The following is a 19,275-nucleotide window of genomic DNA, read 5'->3' on the forward strand; positions in this document are numbered from 1 at the left end:
GAAGCACCACATGACATGTGAACAACTACTAATTACTTCATTACCAAGAAGTAGAGTTACCTCAAAAGGTTTAAAAGAGGACATTTTAAAAAAATGGCTCAATTAGACAGGTATGTGTGTTATTTTCAATTGTTGATGTCGGTTAGGATGAGCTAAAGGTTTGCATGTAGTGTTGCCATGACACCTCATCTGAGCTGTCAGTGCTGTGGGGATCAGTCTGGAGTCATCACTGTAGGACCTTCTTGCTAAGTTTTTATCACTCTTTCATTGGAAGTATGTTGACCTTGTCTTTCACCTGGAACCATTTGGTGAAAGTCACAGGAGTGTGTCGAAGATCATTGGCCAGTCTGTCAGATCACTGTGAGTAGTAAACTGATAACAGCTTTTCAGGACCCGTCACACATCCTGCTCCCTAAGATTTAACTGACAAAATGATTTGAATCGAATCGAATCGAATCGAATCGAATTGGATTGAATTGAACCGAACTGAATCGAATTGAACCGAATTGGATTGCTAATGCTGGAGAGAGTTACGGTTGCTCCATAAATGTACAACAAAATATTTACCTCACAGAAAACTCAGTCTGCTTCCTCGCAATTGACTTAGAAATGTGGTCTTAGTATTTAGTTACAATAGTCTTAGTCCCAAAGATAATAGCATTGCTGCAACTCTTTGCTCTAGATACTGCACATGACTCAGCTGGTGATGTAGACATCAATACAAGTCAGTTTATGACTTACTACCGTCAATAATTACACATTTTTCATGCACCCTTTGTGATAACTTCAGGTGGTGTTAAGATTGTGTCACATACTACAAACTACTTGCATCCTTCTTCTAGGCCCTCACACAAATGATGGCGGGTTCAAGAAGAAATAAATGTAGAGTTTCAAACTATCAATTATTCAATACACATTTTTAGAACTTGGGTAAGTGTAGACGAACTCACATTATGAAACACGGTTAAGCGTAACAGCCACAACAGTGTGATTGCACATAAGTCTGAAACGTACTGAGCATGTGCAGATCAAGTGGTCTGAGCGAGTGACTGGCGACCAGCGTGTCACAGTTTTAAAGACCTCATTTAGTCATGGGATTCTTGGGTCTGTTCTCAAATTAACCACATGTGGCTCAACTGATTCTGTTTACTTCATCAACTTACATAAAAGTATCTGCTTGTACAACTATCTAAAACAAACAAAGTGAAAATGAAAGCAGTTTGAAAGAAAATGCATTTAGGTTTACTGATTACTTTATTTTATTCTATTTTATTCAATTTAATTTAATTTAATTTAATTTAATTTAATTTTTATTTTATTTTATTTTATTTTATTTTATTTTATTTTATTTTATTTTATTTTATTTTATTTTATTTTATTTTATTTTATTTTATTTAATTTTATTTAATTTTATTTAATTTTATTTTATTTTATTTTATTTTATCCAGACCCTTAAAATAATTTTTTAATTGAGAGGATTTCAGTTTTCAGTATCATCTTTTTAAAAAATTTTAATTGATTAAATTTCCTTCTGGGTAAACGTATTTCTATTCTATTTTATTCTATTCTATTCTATTCTATTGACTGTGATAACTTAGACAACAGATTTGATTGTTGGAAAGGCTGACAGTTAAGGGAAATGATGATTTATGTAACCTGCTGTCGCTGTGTAGCTCTTGCCTCCTCAGATGTGTATCTCCTGACTGAAACCTCAACATGTCATATTCAGATACATATAGACAATAACATGCTTTTGTCAATGTAAAATTCCAGAGATGCTAAAGGTAGATACTTTTTACATCAAATATGCAGTAAGCAGCCTTCCCATCTACCTCTGCTCTGTCAATTACCTTTATATTATATAGTATTCTGTTATTGACCACAGGAGAGTGGCTGGTTGGGCTGCTGAAAGCTCAGTGAAGGAAAAATCTTCAGCTCTGCTCCACTGACATAGAAACTAATGCTCACTCACTGACCAGTTACTGGGGGTGAGGGTGGTTTGTGGCATCATCTGAATCAAAGAATGTGTTTATGCGTTTGCAATGTAAAGGAGCTTTTAGTGGGAGACCTCAGCAGAGCCGGCAGCACAGCCTTTCCTGCAGCCATGCAGATCATTGATTACACAGGTGTTGTTTACATGATCAACATTTAAGAAATGTCCTTTTCTCTATGAGTCTTTTTTTTTTTTTTTTGTAATGTTGATCCTTGATTCTGATTGAATATGCTGGTTTTTTTTTTTAAATTTAGGATCAGAGTGCAAGCCATGCAGTCAGACCATTACCCAGCCTCAGACCACCAGTGGAATAGGATCGTCTTCATCGTTACCTCCTGCCACGGTCACTGAAGATGCCTTTTTTGGGAGCGCCAGTGACGACCAGGTGAATTCTCAGGCTCTGTTGGACCACATGTGAATGTTTTAGCAAATCAACGGCTAATGGAGACGTAATGTAAATTAATCAAAATGCATCGTTCTTCATTTCAGTAATTAGAAAAGTAACTCTACACCTTTTTTATAAAAAATATTTAGTGATTGTTTTGAAGTACAAATTCACACGTTTATTTTACAATAAAAAAGTGGGTCCAAAATCAAGGACATTTCTCCTCAGCTTGGCCTTTTCCCTATACAAACAGTAAACTTTAAACTAGCTCAATATTGCAGTCGTCATTTTAACAGGATCATATTTAAGCTGCTTGTCTGAGCCTTTTAACAGCCTGACACAAATGCACAACAAGAGTTTTTCATTTGTGTCATTAAACCACCGACTTGGCCTAAACGTTTTTAAATCCTCTCATTTGTATGTCGTGTAACTGTTGTCTACCTCCTCACCTCTCTCTAACGTACAGGATGCCTGCTCAGTAGTCAGTGACTACGACTGCCCCTGTCTGGAGGTGGGCAGCAGCGTGGAGGACCTGCAGGGCTTCAGCCCCTCTCTCAGAGATTCAGAATACTTCAAAGACCTTGAAGAAAGGGCCTTACACCTGCAGACTGCTGCACCCATAGTCACCACATCTGGAGACAGCATAGCCCAGGAGAGTGTCGACATTCTATTGTCCCCAAACAAAGACAATTACTCCATCAACCGACCTGCTCAGCCTTCTCCCGTCACACAGTCTCCACAGATCGATAAATCTTCTCTTAGTTCATACCAACAGCATTCAGGGGATCCCCCTTGCAGCTTTGTGGTGACCCAGCTCACCCCGGAATTGTTGCCAGGTTGTGTCATTGACAGTGGCGACGACACAGGCCCTGCAGTAGGGCTCAGCTTGACAATAAATCTGACTGGACTATTAGGATCAATGGAAACATCCGAACCGATACCAGCGATGGACGATGAAAAGGACGAACCAATTTTGGACTTAGACGGAGAACCGGACCTGGACAGCTTTCCTATCCTGGTCAGGTCCATGTCAACGTCTCGGAGACACAGCTGGGGTGTCCCGGTTTCTCCCATCAACCTGGGAAGACGGTAAGATGCATAACGGGGGAAAAACATGTTTCTTCAGAATGAACTTCATTCATCGGAAACTCACTTCTCTCACACGCTGTCAACGTTTTTATGGAGTAAAAGAGACTTTAGCTTCACTAGTAATAAGAAATGATCTTTGCTGTGTTATGTAACTGACAAAAGTGTTTTTGGTTGAACTTTCATAACTCTTTAAATAATACTGTGGCAACTCATTTGGAGTGTGGGGGTAAAAAAGCGACGGATCAAAAATAGCCATGAGGAACAGAACCGGAGAACTTTGAGGTTAACTCTTTGTTGTGTGTGTTGCTTGTGCTACGTTGCTAGACTGAGTCTGGATACAATGGCCATCGACAGCGATGGGGAGCGAGAGGACGATGAGGAGGAACAGATCAGTCTCTTCCAGTCCACCCAGAGGCACTCGAACAGCTTTGCAGCATGTCCCTCAGAGGGGGGCGACGACTCCACGGTAATTGTACTAGAGTCAGGGTATAGGATTGTGACAGAGCAACAAATACTTAACTAATAAGCTTGTATTATTAGAAAAGCCTCCCGTACAGATGTCTTCCCTTTAAATGATCTTTGAGTGCCTTTATTAAATGTGAGGCATGCTTCATATTGTATCACTAATATTTACTTTCATATTGAAAGTACTACAAGCAAAGAGGTGTCAATGGAGCCTTTATCTGGTAGTTTCTGAAGTTGCTAAAAAAAAAAAAAAAAAGATTTGTTAATGTAAAAACAGCAAGCAGGTTCACAGGTCTTCTGTGGAACAGTGACATGCTGTGAGGTTCTTGGGGAGTGTGACTCAAACGTTTCAAGTCAGATTGCAAATGAGCCCAAAAGAAGAGCTTAAATTTGTTTGCACAGTGGCTAGTAATACTGTGTATCTCATATTAGATTTCACCACATGTAGATTTGGCCAATGAAATATATAACATCTGTATCAAGAGTGAGTGCATGTATTCTTAATTTGCCATCATAATTTTACTGTGACTTTTCATCGTCTCACGTTTTTTTTTTTTTAGGTCATTTAACTTTGATGACTTTAGAGCAGGCAAAGTCTTGCACCTAGAGTTGCCGGATCACCTCCCGAATGGGGGCTATTGTAAAACTGCTCTTATGTGAAGAGTTAGGTCATAAATTTGGGACGTTGTCAGAATAAACTACAGTTTAATTTAGTGACTCATCAATTTCTTTTAATAGATTTTGGACAGGAAATTCACGCATAATAAACGTAAAAAACAATTTTTTTTTTTAAAAGTGTCTGTGTGTTTATTACTCATTGATTCTAGGTCAGTGGTGTTCCTGGGCGCCATCTGTACTCCCGCTCAGAGATCCTCGCCACAGACGAATATTCCCGGGCTGCACACATTTCAAAAGTTGTACAGACGTCCAAACAGGCTGCCAGAGCAGCAGGAGGTGGGGATGTGTGTGGCTGAGTAGCGCACATCTAATTTGATGTGTTTTTCCACTTCGTAGGCAATCACTTTTATATTTGTCCTGTTTGTCTTTCTTCCCGGCAGCAGAGGAGTTTGACCCTGAAGAAAACCTCCACTCTAATGAAGGCCAAAGTCATATGTAAGTATATACCATCAGCTGTTGCATCTGCAACTTAGTGAGAGTACGAAGCCTTTTATGGCTTGGACTACATGATTAAATATCTGGATTTTAAGCATCTTTTTTTGAATGGCAGCACAGGTTTGATTATGCTTGAAAGGGAAATAACTTGTGAATGATTCTGGGTAGTAAAACAGATTGACTGTTTTGTAGTTGTAAATAGTCTGGGGCGGCGGCCTCACTTCGACAAAACAGAGGGCCTTTTCCCATTCTCTCTTGACATTTCTGCTCCATGTCATACGTCTACAACCTCCTACTCCCTCTGTTCGCTCTCTCAGCTCCTTAGATGGCCTCTTAGCCTGCGTGCGTGCGTGCGTGCGTGTAAATGATTGCAGTAGGAGTGTTGGGGGGGGGGGGGGCGTTATAAGTGAGCTCCCGTGATTGTGTGGACACAGCAGACATGGGAGGATCCTTTTCTAAATCACAGTTTGACACCCAGCACACTGGAGCTTCATCCTGGTCCTCTTCCCTCCTCTTACAGTCAACACTCAGTCCCAGTGTCTTGTTTGTCTTAGGCTGATGGTACAGAAAGTTCTGCAGGAGCTAAAGTTGTACCATGGGTGAGTAAACAAGAGAGGGAGGTCTCCTTGCTGCCTTTGCTATTCAAACTCCACCCAGGTTTTCAGAGTAGCAGCACCAGATTGTGACCAGGGCCTATATGGTTGTGTGTACTTAAGTTTCACTATAGGTTGCATGTTTTGGGCATGTGTGTTTGCATGGGCCTGTTTTTTTCACCGACACAGTATATCCTTGTTATCAGAAATAACTGTTTTTAATATCATAAAGTCATCAGTTGATGATAAACTCACATCTGATACAGGAGGGATTTCTGTTCACTGCAGCTGAAAAACAACAAATACTCTCAGGTGTTTGTCAAACAACAGTTGTGGTCCTTGTCTGAAGTATTTGAAGAGACATTCCGTCCATGCAAACTGTATTTGTTGTTCACCAATAGAGCAAAACAGCAAAGCAACAGATCACACGTCAAGGATTCAGGGAGTGTCACCTGGTACGAGTTTCTCTCAAATGCGTGAGTACTAACCTTGTCTTTTTTCCCTTATTAGTTGAACTGTAACCTTTATTGAGACCATACACCAATCCATGACAGGTTAAGGCCAGTGCAAGAGTGGCAAAGCACAGAGCGGTTATTTGATTTGCCATTTCTTGAAATTCTAATGAACAACATAAATAACTATTCAGCAATGTCACCTGTATCACGTAATTGATCATTGTGCTTACAGCGCTGCTTTAAAGGAGACTGTTTAGCTTTTAATGTAAAGCGTCTAAGATTGCTTTTGACATGATTTGAATCTATAAAAAATGGAATGGAATTCGACTGATATTAATTTCAGACAATTAATAAACAACATAATCGAGATTTTCTTTTTCAAACAATTTGTACACCGTCAAATCATGACTTAGATTGTAGAGAGGCCAAATATTTTGATAGTTCTCAAAAGTAACTATAACCAGATTACTTTGAATGTTTTCATTTGTTCTTTTCTACCAGCAATGAGGAGGAGGAGGATCGTACAGAAAAGGTAGAGAAGGGCACCAAAGTGAAAAGGACTCTCAGCTCTTTGAGGAACCGGATGACTGGTTCTTTCAACAAAGATAAGGTGAGCCTGCAACAAAGACAGCTGGAGCGTGTTTTCACATTGACACTTCAGTGGAATCTTTGCTATTTAAAGGCCAATGACGTTAATGACCTGTGTGATAAAATGCTTTATTAACACAAGTTATGGACTCTTAATTTTTTAATTCTTGATTCCTGAAGCCTCTTTAATACTTTCCTATATTACTAAAACATGATGCATGCACAATACCTACTAAAAATAAACTATACGTCCTGCCTCTCACACAGTAATGCAGTGTATAATGAGGCAGAACTCACAATTTTATGTACAAAAACACTTTCTTTTGTTTGCTTTCCATGTTCCTGTGCAGGGTAAGAACCGAGAAAAAGAGCAGCAGAAAGAAAAGGAGAAGGATAAAGAGGCCAAGGAGAAAGAAAAAGAGTGCCGCCGCAGCTATGGGCATCGTTTGGTGCCTGGCTCCTTCTCCAGCTGTGCCACCTGCTCACTGTGCAGCAAGACCCTGCAGAAAAAGCATGGCCTGCAGTGCATGAGTGAGTAGCACAACAGTCACAGGTGTACATGTCCCCACGCTTGTTCTCAGCCTGACACACATGTGCACAGGTGCTGCGCTCATACACAAACTTGCACATCTATTTATACCCAAGTTAGAGCCTGCATGCTCACTCAGCCATTTACTGACTCACTCAAGCAAGCAAACTCACAAACTCACGAGTGGACACGTAGCACGTACACATAAATGATATACAGGTCTATCAGGCTTGATTGTCTTTTCTTTTTTTTTGTTCTGCTAAGACATCTTTAATATTTGTTGTGTTTTACGGTTGAAATGCCGCATATCAGACAGAAGATTCACAGTTTTAACGGGGATGTTTTTTTTTCATATAGTCTGTACCTTTGTGGTACAAAGAAAATGGTGTTCACTTCCAACTCCTACTTAAATATGAACATACTAATAAGCAATTTCACTCACACTGTCATCATCTTATGCTAAACAACTCTGTTTCCTTGTTTAGGTGTGGTTTCTAATGTATTTACCGCATCAGCTCAATTTTTCAAATAAATAAATAAATAAATAAATAGATAGATAGATAGATAGATAGATAGATAGATAGATAGATAGATAGATAGATAGATAGATAGATAGATAGATAAATAAATAAATGTATTATTAAATTGAAAACATCAATTCATTATTGAAATGATTGTAACTTTAATGGAGACGTATTCAAGTTATACACCAACCTACCTATTTTGTCAAGAGTCAACATATTATTATTATTATAATTATAATTATTATTATTATTATTATATGGTAATGCTAGTTATGTATTATTGATAATTAATTATTACATGGCCTGGTACAAAGCCTCGGTGCTGTGAGAGTTGAGTTGTACATCCTCTTTAAAAGCTCTTGTCTATATATCAATTGCCATTAGTCGATGAGGACAAACCCACATACCAAAACAAGCAAGGCACTGCCTCATACTCTGTGTCTGACAGCTGGTCTGCATATTGATTTATTTTTTTAAACACACAATGACATATTCACAAAACAGGCAGACTGATGTCTGATCAGATGAGTGGACTCCTGGCACATGTCTCTTGATATTATAATAATACCACGGCCATCATTGCATGAGCCATGTGGTCTGCTGATAGAGAATTGCAACTTACCAGAGGAAGTTACTAATAAAAACAGGACAGCTCACAATATTAGTCACACATCTTTTTTCTGGAAACCCTGTGGTTAAGAGTGGGACAGTCTCCCTTCTGATGCCAGATAGCTGAGTGGGTACAGCAGGAAGGAAAGTTTGGAGGCCAGGGAGGGATATTTTCAAGGATGCATTTTCATTTTGGATATTTTTTTTAAATAAATTAAAAATCAAAAAACATGTCCACATGTCAGAGTGTCCTAGAGAAATACACTGAACCTGGCTTTGCATGATAGCTGCCTCCATTGGTGTGTGAATGGGCGAATGTGATTAGTGTAAAGCGCTTCGGGGACTCCTTACATTACATGGTGGAAAAGTGCTATGTAAGTGAAATCCATTTACCATTTAGTTATTTTGTACCATCATGTGATTATTTCTCCTCGTGGTTACGTGGGTTTCCTCCAGGTCGCCTGGTTTCCACCTGTGGTCCAAAAATATGCCTCTGAGGTGAATTGGTGACCCTAAATTGCCCCTGGGTGTGAATGTGAGTGTGTGTTTGCCCTGTGATGGACTGGTGAACTGTCCAGGGTGTATCATTCCCTCACCCAGAGTCAGCTGGGCTCGGCTCCAGCTCTCTGCCACCCTGCACAGGATAAAGCGGTATTGAAGATGGATGGATGGATGGATGGATGGATGGATGGACTGATGTCATTATTTCATGGTTGTTACCTAACACATTTCTTTGCTACTTCTGCTCAGTGGAAAATGTTGGCCATAATGTGTCTTAGATATTTATAAATCCAGCAATCTGGTGGTCACGGGATGTATATGCATGTCGTTTGTAATAGTTTGCATATTAAACAAAGTTGTCCTGGCATGTTTCAGCAGGCACCAAACATTCAGAGTGATTCACACTGGACTGCATCTTTTTGACATTAACCAGAAAACAACACATCTCCCTGATACTCTCCCTCATTCATTAAGGCAAGGATACAGTTACAAATCTCAACAGTTGACTCTTGTTGTCTCTCTCACACTCACACTCACACTCACACTCACACTCACACACACACACACACACACACACACACACACACACACACACACACACACACACACACACACACACACACACACACACACACACACACACACACAGAGGGAGAAAACAAGTGAGTGTCCCTTTAATTTGGAGCGAGCCCTGTGGGGATTCAACCGAGAACCAGCCTGTGGAATGCGTCGTTTGTATGCCAGAGATTGTTCCTAGAGGAGAGCGGGACACAAATTGGACAAAACTCGCTCTCTGGGACACTTGTTGCCTCTGGTTTCAGTGGCAGATGTGATTTATTGAGCTTTCAGACGGACTACGTTCGCTGCATGTCGCTGGCTGGAGGAAGCCCGGGTGTTGCTGGCACGGTAAGCGGCAGCTCCTGGAGCGATGGTCTGAAGCGGGATCAGGTGGATCTCTCCCGTTGTTCCCCCCTCAGTGGAGCTAAAAGCTAAGCCCGGCCGTCCGAGCTTTTCCTACACCCCCCCCCCCCCCCCCCCCCCCTCTCTCTGTGTTTTAAGCCATTGCGGGTTTGTCTAAGCGTGTTAACAAAAAGACCTTTTCTAACTTCCCTTTGTTGTACATTTACTCACATCTCTGCGCGTTTAGCGCGAGCCGTTAGCCACCTAACGGTAGCCTGTTAGCTCCCTCTAAGAACAGCAGCGTTAGTTGGATAAGCAGTTGGCGTTAATTAGCTTAAAGCAATAGTTTACATAAAGGACCGGACCACAAAGCGTGATTTGTTGTAGTGTATGGTTACCGCACTGCTTCACATGCTCTTGTTCTGACTTTTTGCTTTGTTGGAGCGCTTCTCTCCTCCTGCTATGGAGACTTTGTTTGCATGAAGCTCAACAGGTGACCGCTAACGACGAAGTTGGCTTCCGACTCGATGATGGAAACTTGCTGCTTTTCCTATTTCGTTAACCTCTTAATTCTGATTACCTGAGCTAGTGCTGCAGGGGGAAAACGCCTAATGAGCTGAATGAAACCTATAAGAAATTACACTGTTCAAATGCACAGAAATGACAATTCTGAACTAGTTTGATCAACTAGAATATATCAAATGGAAACCCTTAAAGACGGTTCTTAATTGGGGTATTCTATTGTCTAGTTTATGAAAGATAGAGTCCATATCTCTTCATTTCAATTTAATACTTGAGAAAAAGGCTGAGCTTTGCTGAGGCATTATTCTATTATGAGAAATCTTGTATTTTAATTGTGCGTTTTCACAGACGAGAATGAACCAAGTCAAATTCGTGATAATCCAGGTTTAGTATGGTCTAAATCAGTGTTTCTCAATCGTGCTCCTTGAGGTCCACTGCCCTGCTGCATGTTTTAGATGTCTGAGTCAAATGAAAGGCTTGTTTCAGGCCTCTGCAGGTCTTCATGAAAACTCATTCATTCGCGTCAGGTGTGTTGGAGCAGTGAGACAGCTGAAACGTGCAGGATGTTTGAAGAGCAGAATTGTGAAACTCTGGCCTGAACCACATGCAGAAGCTTAACAGCAGTTTGTTTTCTTTTTGCATTTCCATAATTAAAGGCTCTACTTGTCGACTGTTACTTTTGTGCTGCATATTGGCTTCACCTAAAATGCTTTTACAGCTTTATTATTTTCGAATCAGCTGAAAATGTTATTCCCTTGGCTTTAAAATAATTCCTCCTTAAATGAGGAATTGGAATCGAATGCCGGTCCTCTATGCTCACCTTCAGTTATTGCCATGAAATCGTGTATTTGCTTTTATTAAGTGTCCTCATTATTTACTAAATGTAAACATTTACTTTTAATTAGACATCACATGCACAGTGTAATATATCTGCTTGTAGTGTGCTGCAGTCTTCCGTACCCATTTGGATTCCGGAGAACAACCAGCAAGAAATTATCTCAGTCTTGTGAAATTTCTTACTTCTCGAAGTGCTAAATAATTGTTTTTCTTAACTGTTAAATTCTTGTGCGGGGCAGGTTATGCCATCAGCTCGCGCTTTACCAGCACCAAGCAATAGGAATGTCCCAGACTAGTAGGTGACCATTCAGCCAGTCCCCTTACTCTTCAGCCCTTCTGTCCTGACTGAGCTTTCTCTCTGACTGGGTCACATGGTGCTAATTGTGCTTGGCAGGTCTGCCGGTGCATAACAGCCCACTCCACTGACTCTGGGTCTCACCCATCTCAGCCTGTTAGCACACCACTTCTCCATGCATCACTGCCCTGCCTTCCAGCTTCCATGCCTTCCAGCACTCCCTTAGTGTATACGTTTTGTCATGGTGAAGCATTGAACTTCCTAACCATAGCAATCGTTGTATTTCCCAAGTTTACATTTGCCCTCATCGTCAAACAACCATTATTAAAAGGTGTGATGCAGCTTCTGCAACTGTTGGAGTGAAAATTGTTGATACTGAAAGTAAAGGGAGCAAATTTTGGCAGCGTTTGTGCACATTTCAAGGAGTCGGTGCAGATCTATTTAAATGTTTATGTTTATCCACTGGGTCTTAGAGTAACCACCTTGTAATCCTTCCCCGAGTGTTGGAGTCAACGTAAACATTTCAGATGATGCAATTGAATGATTGGTGAAATGCAAATGGTTTTGCAGAAGTGCATGTGGAAGAATGTGCAATCTCATCATATCTGTCCCGACAGAGAGAAGCACATAAATCAAGCAGTTTGTGGGAGGTGCATGCAATTATTGCATTAGTATCAAGTTGTGTAAACAGTTATTTCATTCTGGTAATTTTGATTGAGAGTATAACAAATATGACATAGAAAAGTCTAATTGTTCCAAACATAGCACCATTTATTTAATTAACACGTTGATATACTTTCAGTCATTGTGTTTCCTGGCTGTTGGGGTTGAACTCTGACTGCCTGAGGTCTGTCACTTCATTCTCAGTTCCTCTTGGTTTTCCGAAAATATACCATCGACTGCCTAGCCACATCAGAGTTTGGCTCCAAAGGTTTTGTAACTTGTATTAGGAGAACTTACTAGTAGAATGTCTCATATCATTGTGGTTGTGAACACACAGGAAGTCAGCAATCGTTTGCCTGCTCTGTGTGAACGGGTTCTGTATTCTTTGGTTGGTCTGGGAGCAAATGTTTGGTTGTTTTTTTTTTAAGTACTTTTTTTACGTAATGAATACATTGTTTTTAGCTTGTGATTTGGTTTTAAGGACCAAATCGTACAGGATTCCTATTGGACGATCTGATTAAGGGCTGGACTGTCCCAACTCTAGAAAAAATTGCTATAGGCAAATCGTACATGTAGATTTTTACTAAAATAAATGAAAAATTTATTTTTGATGCTTGAAGGTAAAAATAAACCCAATGCAGCACTTCTCATGTGCAGCCCTGGGAAACTGTTTCATGCGTTAGTTTTGAGGATTCACTCTAATGTTTTGATAAATCGGAAATCACAGTGTTGGTCTGCAACATTTCTTAGAAGAAAAACAAATGTTTGGAATAATTTTTCTTTGGAGTTATTGTGAAAGCACTTTCAAAACAACCTCTCGACAGTATGATAGTTCCACACGCTATCTTTGAATTTATATGTTTTATTATGACAACAGTATCTTAAAACTTTAACTGTATGAGGTGATGTTTCTAGAAGAGCTCACTAATTACTATCTTGACCACTGCGCTTGTCAACACCTTCTTCCTGTAGGATGAGTCATTTTGTTTGTTTAATGCCCAAAATGCATTGCACTCTACATCAGGCCCTCGCACCCCACTTGCTGGAAAGTCCACATGCATAAGAACCGAGAAGGACGTTTTCAAGGGGGCTCGAGCTCACTTGTTAGATGCAGATCAGAGCTTGGGGAAGCGTTCACAGATGCCCAAAAGAAACAGACTTTCCCAGAAAGTCCCCAAAGAGAACTGTGGCCTCGATCAAACAGGGAATTTTAATGCTCCCTTAGTTAGCGACTTTGAACAGGATAACGTGGTATAGAAGATGGATGTGTGGATCTATGGATGAATGAACTTCTTTTCTTCCCAGTGAACAAGACATTGTTTACAATCTGAGGTGATTGAGTTACTTACTGAAGTTTGCAGTCCTATACCACAAGTGTACTCCTCGTGTGATATGGTATTTAGCAGTCAGCAGATGTTGGTGGTTTTGATGGGATGCTGAGTGTCCTGTGGACTAGCTGCTGACATGATTTAGTGCCAGAGCAGACGCATACTCCCTGCATACAATTCCCATTTTATGACATGACTGCTTCTTGTGTCTAGGCTGTACACTTATTTGATCTTCAGGTTTTGAAATATTTCTTGTGGCAGGTGGCTTCATTAACCCATATTGAATATTGTGCCCTGTGCAGTCATTAAACCTGAAGGAGGTCTCCAGCTGTATTGAGTTCTGATGAAATGTGATGTTATCAAGAAACAATGCCTTGTTCTTTCTTATCTAAGGTAAAACAAGTTTTACCCTGATTAAACAAATATTTTGAATAGCACTTCAGTGTAATTACCTCGACAACACGCCCTCACCAGAAAGGGCTGACTGGATTTTTACTGTAGCTGTTTCTGCTTCCCTTTTAGGTGTGCTTGTTTTTTAATGTTTAGTTGTAGTGTTGCAAGCTTTGCTCAGTCTCATTTTGTATAAGCCAAAGAGGACCGTCTGAGCTGAGGCCACTTGATGTAAAAAAAAAGTTGTTTTCTTTGAATCCTACCCAAATAGAGACCCAAAACCCGTGATTATTCAGAAGCTTTTTGGTATGAAAATTCTATGTGAATTGTATGGATTCAGTTTTTTATTTTCTTCCAAATTTATTCTTCACTTAAATGACAGGAAGACACACATTTGCATTTGTCTCCATTATTTCAATACAAAGACTGGTATTATATAGTAAGAGGAAAAGCCTTTAGAGGAGGCTGTAGAGCATGTGGTGGAACTTGCCAGTATCATCAGTCATGTCTGCATTGTGCTGCTCACAGAGCAAGAGTGCCACCTTTGACAACAAGCTAAACAATCAGATTCAAATAGTCACTACGCTGGTGTTGTCACCCCCCCCCCCCCCCCCCCCATCTCTGGTAAATGTAAAAGTCCTAAGTTCAGAGTGACTATTTTAAAGCGAGATCTCTTAAGTCTTTTTATATGTATATACAACTTGCAGTCATATTTCTTTCTTTATGCACATTGCTTGCTATTGAACAAAGAAAATCATGGGCTACAACAAAACAAATAGTACAAACTAGTCTATTGAAAGTAGCAAAAACATTGAAATATTTTACACAAAAACTTACTCAAAAAGCTGAAATGAATACAAGAGCAATAAAAAAAAAAAAAGATAAAATGGAGTTTTGTCTTCATTTCACCCTTTCATGTGGAACTTTGCTTTCCATTACAGGCCTTTTGGTCTTGTCTTTCCTGGCCACGTTTACCAGCCTGGGCTGGGATCACGCTTTGCATAATGATAAGTTACTTTGTTTGTCAAACCCTGTTCCCTAGGAAAACCTTTTCTTGTTTTCCCAGTACAGTATGAAATTAAATGTCATTGTCTTACCACTGTTTTGTGTTTTCAAAAACTGAACAGCTCACAAACGGAATAGTGTATTCCCAACTGTATTTTGTTTAAGCATTATATTGAATATTATTTGTGCTAATCAGCAGAGAGACAGTCGGTCAGTGAGCAATAATTTAAGTCTGCAAACATGGAGAAAAGGTGACAAAAATAGAAACCAGTTGCTGACAAGTAGGGAGTTTGCATGCAGGTCAAGTCCTCCCTTTTTCTCTGTATCTGGTCTTTCTTATAGCTGTGACTCTGGCTTTTGTTTGCTTAAGCTGTTAGAGTTGGGTTGTTGTTTTTTAAGACACAGAGTTACTGTTGAAGCAGTCTCATCGAACCAGAAGAGATTTCTATTCATGAAGAGAGGACTTTTCTGAATACTAATATTTTACATTGTGATTGCCTGTTACCAGCTGGAAAAAAATGACCTCATCAGGCATATGTTTCTCTCTCTATGTAGGAAACTGTTGTTACTACTAGTACTGCCTTCAGGAGGTTTTGAATTAGTTCTAAGATTTCAAACTTGGTTACTACTTGGTTCTTTTTAATTGTCGTTTGTAGCCGTGTTAAATTTGACAACTAATTCTGATTTATTTAGTCATTTGAGTAACACACCATTTAGTTTGAGTCATATTTCAGTCACCTGAAATGTTTTAGTGTTAATCAAAAGAGTTTTAGTCGACTCAATGTTCCTCCAGAATATCCCGTCATTAAAGATATCTATCAGTTCTGTTGTGGATTAGTATTGAGGTTTGAATATGCAATACAGACATTTATTTTATTCTTTATATCAAAAACATGACCATGACATTTTCACAAAAGATAATCTTTATTTCTATAGCACAACTGCTTATTTCCACTTGGCCCATGGTCGTCTTTGTCTTCAAACGTCTTCAGTATCTGTGACGGTGAATAAAGGAGGAATAAAGTAGTTTTTTTTTTTTATTTCTTTCCCAATCTTCTCAGATCTCTCTCACACAAACACTATTGTAATTATACACATTTGATTCAATTTGAGGGCATTGAATATTTATACTCGGATGACAAATTCAATCTTCTAATAATACAATTCAGAGGTTGTTTCCATTCATCCATTTTCACCCGCTTATTAGTTTCGCGGGGGTGGTAGTCTGAGCACTGTCACCCAGATCACATTGCAGCAATTAAGAACCTTTCCTGCAGGTGGTGAGCCCACGGGAAGGTGGTGCCCGGCGTGGGATATGAACCCACAGCCTTGAGATTGCGAGTCTCATGCTCTACCAACCGAGCTGTGCGAGGTTGTTTCCTTTAGCTTCTATTTTATTTCAAGTTTAGCAGAAACAGTGGTTTATCTGAAAGAATAACCTCCACGTGTGTGTGTGTTTACCTTCACATGTATTTTTGAATTAGAATTCTGTCATTGTCACTTCCAGTTGGTGGAGTTTTTCCCAGCGATTTCTGCTCCACATGGTGGTTTACAGACGGTCTTCTGGTCCTTGTTGTCACATGTGAAGTGCGATCAGATGCCATTTGTGTAGTTCATGACATGCGCTGGATGCATGCAGCTGCACTCAGACCTGATGCCTCGCGAGCAAATGTAAACTGAATTAATAATCTCTTTTACAAGTGTGTCCTGGAGAGCTGGGTGGGGGGGAGATTAGATCTCTTGTCCATTCGTCTGCCCTAACATTTTCATCTCGTTTTAATTTGTTGATTAAAGTGTCAGTTATATTTTGTCTCAGTCTTCGTCTTCATGTCATACTTTTGATTTAGTTTTAATTAAGTTTTTGTCGGTGAAAAAGGTTTGTTGACTAATATTTTTCATAATAGTTTTAATCAACAGGAAATTAACACACTTGAGTCATAGTCACATCAAACTACTTCTGTGTTGCCATGTTCAATGTATACACATGGTCCAACAGGAGTAGTGCCACACTGACTCTGACTACTGTCCTGTTGCTTTACAGATTGTGCTGTGAATGTTCACAAGAGCTGCAAGTCTCTGCTGGGTGACTGCACCAGCACCAGGAACAAGGTAAATATTACTCTGGATTGCAAAAACTAAGACAGAGTTAACTGCTAATGCACCCATATTCACCTTTGTCACAGGGACCTTATAAGTAGGGTGCAGAGCATATATAAAAAAAAAAGGTTGTGAATACAACCATGCTATTAAAATGTTAGTTATTGATTTCATTAAAAAATGGTGACAGGGTCGTTTAAAATATAATGTCTTATTGAAATCTTAAAACAAATTATAAGTGAATATGATTGAGGTTGTGGGCACAAATTATTTTCTGTCCTCATTAACAACTGTCTGAGCCACTTCAAATATATTTGTATTCATATTTGTATATTCAATAGGGCTGTCAGTGTCATGAACAGCGACATGTTCTAATGACTTGATATTGTCAGAGGGTTGCGTGTCAACAACACGGTTTGCCTGTTGAGACGTCAATCAGGTGCAGTGGATTCAGCCTCATCCACAGAGAAAAGTAGGCGCTTTGTCCTTCCTTTGGGACTGAGTGGGATCAAATATCTGCTGCAACCACTCCTGTCCTGCTCACTGATTCACATTCAGCGTTACTCATGTCGTCAAGAGTGACTAGGTATTTAGATTTTCAAATTTCTCTATTTTGACCCAGCTTGGAGATACTTTACTCACAAAAGGCCTTAACATTTTTATATATAATTTAACATCTACAGTCACAGGAGATTGTACCCTGGTCCTCCATGTGGTTTACAGACATAGAAAATTGAGAGGGAAAGATTACTGACCAATAAGCATAAAGACAGAATGAACAAAGCCAGAGTTGTTATTCTGCTGAAGGCACAGAAAGTCTCCAAAGAGAACAACATCCCTGATACTGAGTTTGAGTACTGAGAAGACTCATGCAGTGTAACGGGCTGTCTTAACAGAGAAGAACAACTGTGGTCCAGAATGAACTCAGACTACACTGAGAAGCTGCTGTCTGTTCAGCTGTATGCCATCAGTCTGAGATCCCTCCTGAGTCAGAAAGCAAACAATGACGAAATACCATTTTTTCTTTCACATGCCAACATCTGTCAGTGTAAACAAAAAGGGGACAAATCAATGATCGTGAGGTCCAGTGGGAATGAAAAGAATTTGTTTCCTTCAGCCTGCATATCTCACTGACAGAACTAGACTTCCTCCATATGTTGTCTCTGAAAGTTGCAGGCTGGAATCATCAAACGTCCTTATACATATTCAGAAATGTTCAAATGTTTATCTGTATACACATGTTTATTTCAACTTGTTTCAGTTATCTAGATTTTTTTTTATCAATGAAAACATTGTAAACGATATTTCATCTGCAAAGCTTATTTTATTTATTTATTTATTTTTTAAATGTAAGCCTTGTTAAAGTGCTGGTCATCTTACAGTCAGGATCGTCTTATATTTGGACCAATACAGCATTTGCAATAAGATACAAACAAGTTTAAAAAGTCAATGCAACATATGTATCACTAAATGTAAAACCTTCTCATTAGTAGTTTAAAAAATGGAGACCTGCATTTAAGCACCAACAAAATCTACGTCTCTCATTGGAAGGAACTACATCCACTCGAAACATTAGCATCAATTCACGTTAGGGAGCACATTTTGTGGACTTAAAGACTAGTCAACCAAAGGTTATATAGCTGACTAATATACATATGATTTTGCTTGTTAAGAAGCCAATCTGAACAATAACAATTGTTTGACTAGTGCTTTAGGAAATGGCTTTGGAAAAATAATCTTTTTTTTTTTTCTTTTCCTAGAGAGAGACTCCACCAAGAACCAGCTCCTCGGGATCGCTTAACTTTGGTAAGTAGTAGTAACTAATTAAAAAGTAATTCACAGATCTACATTTAATAAACTTGTCTCTCTACAGTATCTGCTCCAAAGAAAAGATGCTGTCATGGATGGTCGGGCTATTTTCCCCTTCTCAAATCAAACAGGCAGTTGCACTGCAGAGGATTAATCTACCTTTATGACTTGTTTGCCAGCTCAATAAGAGTAGCAGGAGGGATTGGAAAAGCCCATATGGAATGGTGATGATAAGCTGTTGTCAAGTAACAGTAGGGTATCAGTCTTTGTTTACTGAGGCAGCAGCAGGAGTTGGATGAAGTTTTAGTACCTTTTTTAAAAAAAATATAAAATGTTGACTAATTAAAGATGAAATAACTTTATTCCCCTAATTGTGATCACTTAGAATCAATATCACTGTTAGTCAATCTGAGAAAATCTGTAATCAGTGGTAATTGTGACCCTCTGTAGCTCCTGTTGTATGTTATTATACCCACAGGAGACATGAGTGGCCGCAGCAGCTTAAAATAATTTTCCTGTCGTGGTTGCTGTTCTCTTCTGAACAGCTGGAGTCCTGTCAGCCACACATGATTTCTCCTCATGCAT

At 39.5% G+C, this 19,275-nt stretch overlaps 1 protein-coding gene across 2 annotated transcripts in view; it reads left to right on the top strand.

Annotated features, from left to right (window-relative positions):
- Positions 1–19,275, top strand: part of arhgef18b (rho/rac guanine nucleotide exchange factor (GEF) 18b) — a 40,328-nt gene that overhangs the window by 3,764 nt on the left and 17,289 nt on the right. The window contains exons 2-11 of one of the 2 annotated variants that reach the window (XM_080473751.1): positions 2,248–2,378; positions 2,845–3,467; positions 3,792–3,933; positions 4,760–4,886; positions 4,991–5,045; positions 6,040–6,114; positions 6,595–6,703; positions 7,032–7,212; positions 16,826–16,893; positions 18,642–18,687. In XM_080473751.1, the coding sequence (XP_080329877.1) occupies positions 3,298–3,467; positions 3,792–3,933; positions 4,760–4,886; positions 4,991–5,045; positions 6,040–6,114; positions 6,595–6,703; positions 7,032–7,212; positions 16,826–16,893; positions 18,642–18,687 (973 nt within the window). In that variant the 5' untranslated portion in view covers positions 2,248–2,378; positions 2,845–3,297. The remainder of the gene's footprint in view (positions 1–2,247; positions 2,379–2,844; positions 3,468–3,791; positions 3,934–4,759; positions 4,887–4,990; positions 5,046–6,039; positions 6,115–6,594; positions 6,704–7,031; positions 7,213–16,825; positions 16,894–18,641; positions 18,688–19,275) is intronic. The other variant, XM_080473752.1, reaches the window with a different exon arrangement.

The sequence above is a fragment of the Lipophrys pholis genome, assembly GCF_963383615.2.
Source record: "Lipophrys pholis genome assembly, chromosome: 10".
Taxonomy (NCBI): Eukaryota; Metazoa; Chordata; class Actinopteri; order Blenniiformes; family Blenniidae; genus Lipophrys; species Lipophrys pholis.